At 40.2% G+C, this 12378-nt stretch overlaps 1 protein-coding gene across 1 annotated transcript; it reads right to left on the bottom strand.

Annotated features, from left to right (window-relative positions):
* Window positions 1–232: 232 nt before the first annotated feature.
* Window positions 233–11824, bottom strand: ggt7 (gamma-glutamyltransferase 7). The gene is made up of 16 exons (XM_066702433.1): window positions 11407–11824; window positions 10541–10947; window positions 9856–10082; window positions 9420–9571; window positions 8844–8961; window positions 8359–8426; window positions 7751–7824; window positions 7305–7495; window positions 6853–6940; window positions 6324–6451; window positions 5984–6072; window positions 5426–5581; window positions 5129–5243; window positions 4495–4632; window positions 3448–3547; window positions 233–3190 (listed from the first exon to the last, which is right to left on the bottom strand). The coding sequence occupies exons 2-16, from the start codon at window positions 10758–10760 to the stop codon at window positions 3027–3029; spliced, it is 2028 nt and encodes a 675-aa protein (XP_066558530.1). The 5' UTR covers window positions 10761–10947; window positions 11407–11824; the 3' UTR covers window positions 233–3026.
* Between the last annotated feature and the right edge of the window lie 554 nt (window positions 11825–12378).

The raw sequence follows: 12378 nt of genomic DNA, 5'->3' as shown, positions 1-12378 counted from the left end.
ATGAAAATACAGAAAAAAGCACAGAACAAGGGAATTGTGCTTTCCCGTATGTTTTGACAGATTGTGTCAGATTTGACCAATAGCTGACAAAGTTATAGGGGCACACAAACTATTTTTTTCCTTCAACATACAAGTTCCTAAAAATCAGGCTAATTATTAATTATATAGTGAAGTGGCATGAAGATGCTGACTCAAAGACAAATAGAATAATAAAACATGGTAAAATACAAGATTCACTGTTTTGACTTTTTTTTATTATAAATCCATTAGACCTTGTACAAGTCGATTAAGCAATAGCTGTTGGCAACCACATGTATCTTTGCTAAACATTAATTAAATATGACAGAATTCATTTTAAAGTGTCAGCTTTATTTAAAAAATAAAGCTTCATCCAGTTGCATGAATCTAAGGTTCATTACCTTCCACTGCAAACAAACTAGTAACATCAGAAAAAAAGTACATGGACACATTTTAATTCAGTCAGCTTCATTTTTCTATGTACACAACTTTCCATCTGTCTGACTGATAACAAGACACAGTAGTATTGTGCAAAGTGATAGGCTAGGCAAACAACAGTGCTAACATTTTAATAGTGATTTTCATTTTTTTTCCACCTTTGCAAAATGTATTCTATATTTATATAAATCAAAGGCAAACTATTTAAAGGGAACAGGTTTCATATATATATATCTGGATCACATTTTAAATGGATAGTAGGACTCCCAATGAACAGAGTTGGAAAGGGTATTGTTGATTCAGACATTCTTACAGTGAAGGCTAAGCAATATGAGGAATATTTGCCAAGGTAAATCTTCCTAAATGTTAACAAGACTATTTGGTTTTATTTATGTTGTCCCTGCCTGCTTTAGAGCTGAATTAAGTGTTGCTTAATCCAGAGTAGTTTCTCAATTGAATCACATAGATTTCATTGGTGTGGACAGCAGACATAAACTGATTGCTAGTAAGCAAGCTGAAACTTCACTTATCAACCACTTTGGAATTTACTATATTTTCTTGAGAAATATGCTAAAAATAAGTAACTTATATCTGAATTGCTAGAGCTGAAAATGAATAGAATTACATGTCCCATATAACCATCTCTATTACTGTAAGACTGTCTGTTATCACAGTTACAGCACTCATTGTCATGTTTTTTCTTCTCATCAATTCTACAGTACTACTTGTCGAGTCTCTAAACTTGTAGGTTGCTGATAATTTATAGGTTATCCTCAGCATTATTTTTTCTTTTGTAACACAACAAAGAAAGATGATGTTTTCAGTAAAACCAGCATATCCTGGTTCACAAAAATGAACTGCTTGAGCGTCAGGTTTATCAAGAAAATTCATAAAATTGGGAAAACAAAAGTTGAAACACAACATGACCATACTACACAAAAACGGAACACCAATATTCCATTCTGTGGTATAAAAAAATAGCTTAGTGACATTAAGTTTATGCCTTAAGCATAATGAGAAGGTAAAACAAATACAATATAGTAGCACTCACAATAACCACTAAAATTAAAAAGTGTTCTGCTAGTTGTTTTTCACCTATTATTCATATAGGTATAGATTCTGATTAGGCAGTGTATATTATACTGCAAAGACCCACAAAATCCTTCAGAAGAGTAGGTACATTAAACTATGAGTCAATTTCTTCAAAATCATCCCCTCCCCCCATTGATACATTCCGTTATTTACATTTTCTAGGCCTTAAGACTGATTGGAGAATAGTACAACATGAACAGGAAATAGTAGTGTACATACATACAACATTGTCCCATCGCTGGGGGCTAGGAACAGCCTAATGCTGTTATTACAAAAGCCTAGTAAACAGCCTTACAGAAAAAGCTTACTTTGTGATCAAAAGCCAAACAATTATACCTCAGAATCAATCTTTAAGGCTTAATCAGGACTTCCCATCACAAACCTGTATTTCAAGTACAAACCACTAATTACTTATTTAAAAAAATAAATTAAGAAAAAACAAAATCAAAAAACAAAACTTCATATATGTCCCTATTCCCCTATATCAGGACAGGAATTTAATAGTGCAGATTAAATCAAATATGAAGGAAGATTTAAAACAAATAATATAAATTAAAAAAACAAAACAATGTAACATATTCTGTATTTAAATGCTGTAAACCCTTTATTTTCCCCAAGATCTTTAACCCTTATAAAATCTTTCAGTGCCTGATCTAGAATCAAGCGTAAGTCTTTCTCTATCTCCATCAAAGAATTTAGAGTGCCAGGCATACAGAACCTTCACTCCTTTGCACGTTAGCCTCAGACTTGGATGGTAAAATGGAAACCTAGGTGTCCAACAGCTTCAGAAGATGAACATTTACATACATAGCATCCTTGTGGTCATTGGTCACAACACAGTGGCTGAATATGCATGTATTCAGTTCCACCATTAACTTGATCAAGATCATCCCAAAGGTGCATCTCAGGGAAGGGTACTAGTAATGGGACAGGACTTTTAGCAAATGTCAAGACACAGTCATATCAACTTCCACAGTGGGACTTTTTGAGCCCCTTATGTAAATATCATTTATATGCATTTTCAAACTTCCCTTTTGAATCAGGAAAATAAAATCCACTTCAGACAAGGCAGTGCACTAATATTATATAGAGCTATTATAGTGGCAGGGCTGATGGCAGGAACATTTCAGCAGCACATGACTTCTCCCCTCAATACAGGGTGAGAGGGAAGCAGGGGGTGGGGAAGGGGTTCATGTTAGTCTTTAGAGAGGGGCATCATTGGTTTTCAGTGGTATATACAGTGTAGCGAGTGCGTGTTTTAGACTAAACAATACAGCGTACATCATACTGGTGTGCAACATGCCCTGTGAATGCAACCTGTGGAGAGAATATACAATACATGTTGAGCTGCTCACAGGTCTTCACTTTTAGGTAATCTCAGCTAGCCCCTCCTCAAACCCCCCTCACATGTCACCCTTCCAGGTTAGGAAACCCTCCATCTTTCTGTCACTCTGTCACTTTTTCAATCTCTCAGCCGGCTAGGATGTTGTTACTGCTGATGCATCTGGACAGCGGGGGTCCTTCACCCCGATGATGAGGTCATTGGTTCTCCTGGTCCCTTGCACCACCGACAGGACCCCTACCCTCTCCACATGGTGGTCTTTCAAGCGCAGGGCCTCTATATCTTCCTCAGGAAACTCATCTGAGACAAACAGCAAAAAAAAATCAGCCATCATCTATCAGGTCATCAGCCTATCAGAGCTCAACCTATTCCAAATGGGGAGCCAATGTAAACTTGGAAAACAGTTTTGTAGTTTTTTATTTTATTGTACATACTCGTTACTCTGGACAGCCATGATTATATTAATAATAATAACAACAACAACAACACCACAAAAAATGTGTGAATGAATGAAATAATATGAGATGTTTTTGAAATGGAGGTTAAACTTTACTCACTGTCCACTAGGAGAATGTTAGGCTGAAGCTGAGGATGAAGCCTTCCAAATGTCAGGCTGTCACTCAGGTTCTTGTGGAAGGATAAGACGTTCATTATAACCTGAGAAACCAAGCAAATCTTGTTAATCAGCTAGTAATGGATTAATGAGATGCTGAGAGTGTTGGGAAAAGTTCAAATGTTCCCCTTACAAGGAAAGTTTCAATATACAATATGATAGAAAAAAAGTAAATCTAATATTACATGCAATGAAGTTACTTACTTTTAAATCGTCTAAAGAGCACTTTCCATTTAGGGCCATAATAAATAAAAACTTATGAAAGACCTGCGGCCTTGTCAGAAATGTAAATACAATAAAAGACATATCAGCGCTGCATAAATATTCAAATATCAATATATATGTATATATTTATTTGAATGGAATATGTAAAATATTGTGTTGTATAGTTTTCTCTCTCTCTCTCTCTTCCCTCCCCCTGCACACCCACTTTTCTCTCTTTGTCTGGTTCCACGTGCAAAACACATTGAACCACTCTCTCCCCCTACAGCCCTTTGCACATCCCAGAATGCTTTGCGGAGGAAACGGTGACATCATCCCCCACTGCTTGGTAACCCAACCCTCCAAAGGAGGAAGAGGAAGTAGAGAGGCTAGTGCTGAGCCAATCCACATGCACATCTGGGACACTGCCCTCTGCTGATTGGACATTATTCACATATTGTTTAGAACTGTATAAAATGCAAAACCCGGACGAGAACTGTAAGACAGCTGTTTGAACACGAGACTGGCTCGCATTTGCTCTGTTGTTCTTCCAGGCCAGCCTGCAATAAAGACTTATTTTCCATTTGCAACACAACTCCTGCGCTGCCGTTTTCATCCTTTTAAGAAGGTTTCTTCAACTTATATATTCCATTCAGGTAGAAGCAAACACAGCCTCTTACATTTGAAATTGTCAGGAGTTTTGCAGTTTTTATTTAATGTGATGGAGCCATCATCCTTAGAACAGGAATTCAGTTCAATGAAGTTGGCGTGTGGAGGTATTGTTACAGACCTGGGCAATACTGCTGATCATTCTGTCTCCATTTGAGCCCCCTACTGACAGATAGGTGCCACAGAGCCCCAGAGATGGCCTCACTACAGTGGGTGTCAGGAAGGACAAGGGCCTCTTCCCAGGCTGAATACTGTTCCGCTGTGGTAGAGACACAGAGATGTAAGAAAATCACTCAACACATAGAAAGACTTTTCAGAGCTCTTTAGTTTAGATCTGAATGAATCTGCATCACCAAAACTATATTTAGGCCAAACTTCAATCTACCCACCAAAGACAAATTCCAAAACCCATTATTGAGGCTGATTTCCAATGGGCATGTGCAGTAAGCCTCTAGTAAACAGGAAGCCGTCATCTAGTGACTCATTCAGAATTTGTAATTGGCAGGTTTTAGATTGGAATGAATCCAGTCCCGGCAGTATCTCACCAAAAACAAGCCACACCAATATTTTCAGATTACATATGTGGCCCAATATGTAAGATAGATCTTGTGGGAGCATTGTTTATTTTTTATCTTTAAAAGGATGGTAAAAAACGTGCAGCCAGTGATAAGGATTTACATGAATTACTCAAATCTGTTCAAATGCATGTCAAAACAATGTTGCAAAGGACAGATCGGTTGGGGTAGTGACAATACCAGAGGAAGCGAAACAGAGCTCTGGGTTGTGTTCAGAGAGAAGTCACGCATTTGGCTGTTAAGGAGTATCCCAGAAGGAGTCATAATCCCACTTCCAAAAGGTTGATTCAGGGAGCTAGGATAAAAAAAAATAGACAGCTGTAGTTCTTATACCAAACACTAGAGAAATGACTAAGCATGTGTGCAGGCTACTCAGTCCAAAACAACCAAAAGAGAAGAGAGTTTATAGTACACAAGAACTAATTCACAATCATTTTTCCAATTTAGCATGAGTTATTTTTTAAAACTATAGATTACCTTATGACAGAGACAATGAAGTCATCCGATCCCATGACCACAACTTGGCTGGAGGCTGGTTCAGGCTCCAGAGAATAGAAAGGAGTAACGTAGTGACCGGGAGAGAAGGTGTGAGAGTCATTGATCATTTGCCGATAAGAAGCAGCCTCTGACTTGCTGGGGGGGAAAAAGAACAACAACAAAATGTATCCTTCAGCGATTAATGAGATCAGGTTAGGTCAATTTATCAAGTTGAATTCGGGAGGCAAGAAACAGATCAGTCTAATTTTCCCTCCCTCCTGCTGAGGACCTTCTCATATCAGCATCATGGGTTAATGCAGTTCCAAATGATACACGTGGACTCTATTGGCTTTGTGTATTATTACAAATAGAACCACTAAAATAACAATTTTCATACATTAAAGGAAATACACACATTTACCATACAAGAAAAACAGATAAAATGCTGTGAATGCTGAACACTAAAACAGAAAAGGACCATAATACTAGTGCCTTCCTAACCCTATGGACTTTATTTGAATGACTCATTGCTTCCAATTGTTAACAAGGATAGCCTACCTTAACATCAGCGACAGAGCCTCAGATACAGATGGGTCATAAAAGGGGTCGCCCAAGCTGCTGGCTAAAGCTAAAGCAATTTTCAGGGACTGGAAGAAAACGAAAATCAACAACAATAATTAAATCAAAAACTGTCAAGAAGGACCAGGTGAAAGACAGTCAAGCCTGCCCCCTTCACACCCCAACATGTATGTCAGAATTACCCTTTGTAAACTCCTACAACGGTTCATTTTTATGTTATTGTTCAACCAGGAGAGAATCTACTGAGACCAGGATTTACAAGGAGGACGTGGGATACAGCAACCACATTTAGAAAATGGCTACAGACATGATGTAGTACCTCTGCCATCCAGTGGTAGGTGCTGTTTCTGGGGACCTGGCTGGTGATGTTGAATCCTTCCAGGATATTGAGGGCCGTGATCAAGGCAGCCCCGGCATGCGGAGGGGGTGTAGTTATGATCTGATGGCCTGTATCAGAGGAAAGAGAAGCAACAGTTTAAGGGTACAGTAAGATATGGTGAGGCTTGGGTTCTTGGTGTACAATAAGCACTTAATACTATTAGTTTATTTCTAAATGACAGAAAACTTAGGTTTCAGATATTTAGCATAGAGTGTGATTATTACCTCTTCAACATCAACAGTTATTTGCATTGAATGCTGTAGAAACAACTTCTAAAACCGTTTCCTCCATACTGGTAGTTATGTTAACCTGTGCTGTGCTGTTCTGCAAATTCTGTAAAATGCACATATGCTGTCCCCGTCCATATATTTTTTGGAAAGTGTTCCCAGTACTTGTGAACAAGAACTGAGAGCGAGACATACAACAGTTAAGAATTACAAACTACAATAAAAAAGCAAGTGACATTTACCCTGATATAGGCCCTCCACGGGCTGCTGTAATACTGTGCTGTAGTTACTGAAATCTTCTTCGTTTAGAACCCCTCCTCTTGCTTGCACCTAAAATAAATCCACCCAAACAAACATATTATATATATATATATATATATATATATATATATATATATATATATATATATATATATATATATATATCAGTACATACTACAAAACTATGGTCATGCAGACAATTTGTATTATAGGATTTTTAAAGAATAGAGCCTCAATTCAATATAGAAGCATGTCGATAATTTAACAGTATTGACAACATACAAATACAATACAATACAAAATAGGGTGAAGATTTGGTCGGATGCACTGAACAACTCTGAATAACCTGTTCATCATTAAGAGGTGTCCTGGACTTTTTAAATGGTCTAAAACAATCTCTATAGGATTGGCAGTGTCTTAGAGCTATACGTGCCTCAGCAACCATTTCCTGGGTGAGATTGCTGCTGTAAAACTCTGAGATTCCATTGGTTGCAATCAAGTCCAAGATGGCCGCCAGGTCTAAGCGCCTCATAAATAAGCCTGGGAGCAGCTGTCCATCACGAAGGAAGATATCCCGGAAACTGTCTGATACGTTCTGATCTTTCACTTTAGACACAGCTTCCGCTAATGAGGGTAGAGCACAGACATTAAGACAACTATAATGAATTAACGAAAAATACATAATTATCATAGTACATTTATAGAAAAACAAGTCTACATTTTTAATTCCAGTACAATGCGACACTAAAACAGAACAACATTTTATTAGATGCTCTCTTTTGAAAACAGGTTGATAAAGTTTTTGTAAGTCTTCCCTATATTCCCTTTTTTAAGACCTGTAAAGACTCACGGGAAAAGAAAAACAGCTGCTTAACTCACCCAGGTCGTGGGTCACATTAAATCCATTCCTTGCAACATCCGCTGCTATGGTTATCAACTCTTCCCATGGCATTCTGGGAACAAACAATCATAATTTCCCATATGTGTATATTTCAATATATTCTCTGGGGTTACCACAGCAATATTTAAATGTAAAACTTCCCTATTCTTTTGTGAATGCCTTTTGACTTCTTCATGTTCACCCTGGTTGTTGTTTTTTTGTTAACAAGTATAGTTTAATCTGATTCAAAACAAAAGCAAAATCGAACTTATTTTGGTATTTTAAGATTTATAGTACAATTGGATTGGTTATACTTATGCAGGCATTTTTTGGTATGGAGGAAAACCAGGTCTGTGTAATATTTAGAGGAAACCTTTAGGAGACATTTGGTCAGCAAGAAGAATAACAAAAAAACACAAGAGTTTTTAACAGTTTCTATGTTGTCTTCTGAAAAATACAACATTGGAATGTATGGAAATGGAATTGGAATGTCTGATAAAAGCAATATTGCCCTGTTTAGTAATGATACAGATTATGAAAGTAAAACCACTACAGTTGTGCAGATTATTTTAGAAGGTTTGTGGTTATAATACAGTATGCTCTTTACCGTCCATACAACTGATGAGCCTGGTGCATTCCACTGAGCATGCCAGGTACACCAACCAGCAGGCCAGGCTGAAATACAAGAAAAGGACACCTTGACTGAAAGACACTTTCCAACCCCCATTATCCCTCACTGCAGTCTAGCCACTTACTGCTATATACAACTGAATGACTAGCAGCCACTATCAGGTAACAGATTTTTCTAACAGCTTGCCTGACTCCTTTAGCCATGGAATTGTCAGCACCTCACCAGTTTATCACTGATTGAATCATAAAGGTACAGAGACTGCCAATTCAAGTCCAAATTGTGAATGCATATATTGGAAATTAGACCCAGCAAAAGCAGAGAGTCAAGTATGCAGAGCTAACCTTACAAACTGCCAAAGGAAGAAGTTTATGTCCAGAAGGAGGCAATAAGTGAGAACCATAATTTGAATAAATATACTGTGTATTTTTATACATATTCAAACACACACACATATATTTTACCTTCTGCTCCAAATTAAATTGAAACATGTCCTCCTGGATGGCAGAGGGCGCTGTCTCTTGGAAGTCGATCACACGGCTTTCGTTTTTCCGAATGTCATGAACCAGCATCACACCACCCCTGCAGCGGGCAGAGAAACAGCAGGCTACTGAACACATGCCAAGGCAGGGCCACCCTGCTAGCTACGTTTCTGCTTCCTCAGCACTCCCCTGCCATAACAGATCAATACGCCTTGGAAGTTAGCATTGCCTCTCTCATCCATAACCTTTCCACAAAGACAAGACTAACGCTCAGTGTCATTTTCAGCTGATGTCATTCACAATCCACTGGATAAACACAAAATAATTGTCACAGGCAAGATATGTAGACATATGTGGTAGGCATTTTAACAAATCATTTCATGATCTAGCTCAAGATGTCACACTGGGCACAATTTCAGGATGAAAAAGACTGATGGGCTACAGAGATGTTGTGGGACCTCCCAGAGGTGCTGGAATGTAAAATGCTCCAAGATTCTATTGGCCAAGACAGTGTATAGGACACAGAGCCCAGTCCAGCTCCACTGCGGCCGCACTCACCCCCCAATGCCAGACATGTGAGGATTGATGATGCCCAAACAGAGGACTGCTGCTATGGCTGCATCTACAGAGGAGCCATGCTTGCTCAGCACTTCTGCTCCAACAGAGGTGCAGTGCCCCACGTCTGTCACCACTGCACCCTGATTGAAGATCTGCATAGAGGGGAAACAAGAATGGGACAAACAACGTTAAGTGTAAAGACTCGGTTCCCATATTACAGTCCAAGTACCGTATGGTTAAAAAAAAAACATTAGGAGATGGACAGGGGTCTTGGTTCTGGATAGCTCTTGTGTCTTTTGGTTTCCATTTCAATTAAGCTCTCAGTTACTTCACTGCCTTATTGGCTTACTAGACCACAGGACCAGGGATGGGGACCCTTCTGCCTCCTTAACCTGCCAATGCAAATAAGTCACAGAAGTGTGTGCAGGAGCCGTGCCTGGGGGTCTCCAAAGTAGATCTGCATGATGAGAGCCACCGTGACGCCAGTAGCGAAGGTCAGGCAGGCTGTGATGATGATGGTAAGACCGTCCTGGCGGCAGCTGCAGTCCCCAGCCAGGGGGTCGCGGTGCGTCTCACGCAGGGGGGACACATCCTGGCTGCCCAGCTCTGAGGAGGATGAGGGCAGCCGCTGCAGCCGAGCAGATTTCAGGAACAGATCTGGGTCTGGGGGGGTGGCCGGGGGTAAGGGGAAAGGGGACAGAAGGAGAGGTAAGTGCTTAACCACTTCAGCCTGGAGGATTGCAAACACACACATAAGTAGCTGTCGAAACATGAATATAAAGACTTTAGCCTAATAGGGTAGACGTGAGAAACAGTTAGTGCTATTTTAGTTGCAGCATTTGCCATCTAATCACAAAGAACTACACTCCTCCCACAAGACAAACCAGAACTGTTTGATATGCTTATGTGTGTTTTACCTCCCCACCACCACACTCCTCCCCCCTGCCGCATTTACCTTTTATTGAAATGAAAAATGAAACGGCTTTATTTCAGATATCCTGAATCCAACCAAAGAAACTGAGCTGCAGTACTTTCACCATGCGTGAAGGACAGTTGTCTCTGGCAGCAGACTGCTGTCGAAAGGGAAAGACAGGCGCTTGAAATACATAATGCGTGTTTACCGGTATCCTGCTCACTGAGAAAGTTGTCCTCTTCTTTGCGGGTTTTGATGTTGTTCTCCCCGGAGAGGGCATCGTCCTCTGGCAGGCGGGGGAAGCTTGTGATGCTCATGTAATCCACCGGCGAGTAGGCACTGCCCAGCGTCGTTTCCTGGCTGGCATCCTTCTCTGCCATGTTCCCACTGGGGTACCCGGCCACGGCGTCAGCGGCAGGCGTGAACATTAAATCTTGCGTCTCTTCACCAATGTAGGGCCGCAAATGAGCTATACCAGCCTATACCTTCTAACTAACCTGGGTGAAACTGCAATTGCTCATTTATCTATGTATTTGTAATCACGAGAAGTAGCCTAATGCATCTGGGATCATTTGGTACTGTAGCAATTCTTTGAAAACCTCTTTTTTCCCCAACCTAAAAAAAGAAGAAGAAAACACAGATTGTAACCAGGGTGCCTAAGTGTAATCTAGTTCACGCCGCGTACCACACATGAATACACATATTTGTTGTTCCAAATGCATTTCCCATACTACGTTGTCGACGTCGGCATCCACTCAGTGATGCACTTAAAATAACCCGTCTAACCTGAACACCGGCTCTCCTCTCCCTTCTGACTGTGCAACAATGTGTTTTCTATTTCTCAATGGCAAAGCAAAGGATAATGGAAACCCATCTGTACTGTTTGAACTAATGTGGCCGCCGACAGGAACCGGGTGCATATACATTTGCAAAAGATCACGTTCCGTGGCAGCGGATGCGAGGCGGTCCGTGGATGGACAGAGGATGCAAATGAACTGGTACCGAGTCTGCAATCCTCACTGACGCATCGCTCATCCCACATCTGCAAAATGTGTCGCAATACCGGCGACTTACCCGTAAAATAGTAGCAACTCTGCTGCTGTGCAGCGACGTCCAGATAAATCCGCTTTCAGTTGCAAGCCCTGCTTTTTAATAAGAGGTTCTGGTTGCAGCCATCACACACACATACACCAAATATTTTGGATCAGCTGACACCACCGAGAAAATGTCACCGCCTTAAAGGTACAGCACGCCAAACCATGCCACAGTGCAATAGCCAAGAAATCCTCTCGTCGGCACCTCGCCGTGTAGGCTGTCTTAGAGAAATTTGGATTTATTCTTCATGACATTGCAAAGTCGGAACTTCACTTCCCAACACCGTACCTGCACATATTGAGGTCCTATAACGTTATTGAAAATGTCCAAACTTACCAATACGCAAATAAACGGTGAATTTGTATTTGATTGTGAAGCAGTAAGGGCACTCATCCTAAGGTACGGTTTTACTTAATTAACGGGTTGCTAAACAGGTTTTGTGGTGTCTGCTAGGGAGGGTTGTGATCAGATTACTTTGAGTGTTTAGCAGGCAACCAAGATACACACCTAGATCGCAAGCCTACTTGTGCCTTGCTCAACAACGTGTAGGCCTGTAGTGATGCTACTTGGTTTCAGAACATAATAACTCCTTCTAGTGACTCATCCAAAAGACAGTGAGAGAATTTAGTACAGGCACACAAATCAGAGGTAACTGCCCTAAACCTATTTTGTATAGGGACGTTGTGCATGATCATTTTGAATCCTCACTACTGTGGCTTGTTTAGTGCTGTGGCTTTTTGAATAACTTCCAAGGGAAGTAAAACCTTCCTAAATAGTTTACAGTATTATATCACTTTGGATATTTGCAAACTCCAATGTGGATGTTATCGCACTCTGAATGTAATTAGTTTTTGTTTTTCTCTCCATTAAGCAACAACTTGCAAGGACATGTATTTCCATCCCTGTTTATTTCTCATGCAATTACACCCCAATTATTATAATAATCTTGTG

This window comes from Amia ocellicauda, chromosome 4, assembly GCF_036373705.1.
Source record: "Amia ocellicauda isolate fAmiCal2 chromosome 4, fAmiCal2.hap1, whole genome shotgun sequence".
In the NCBI taxonomy this organism is placed as follows: Eukaryota; Metazoa; Chordata; class Actinopteri; order Amiiformes; family Amiidae; genus Amia; species Amia ocellicauda.
Note: the sequence above shows the minus strand (reverse complement) of the source record. Positions and strands in the feature narration are given on the sequence as shown.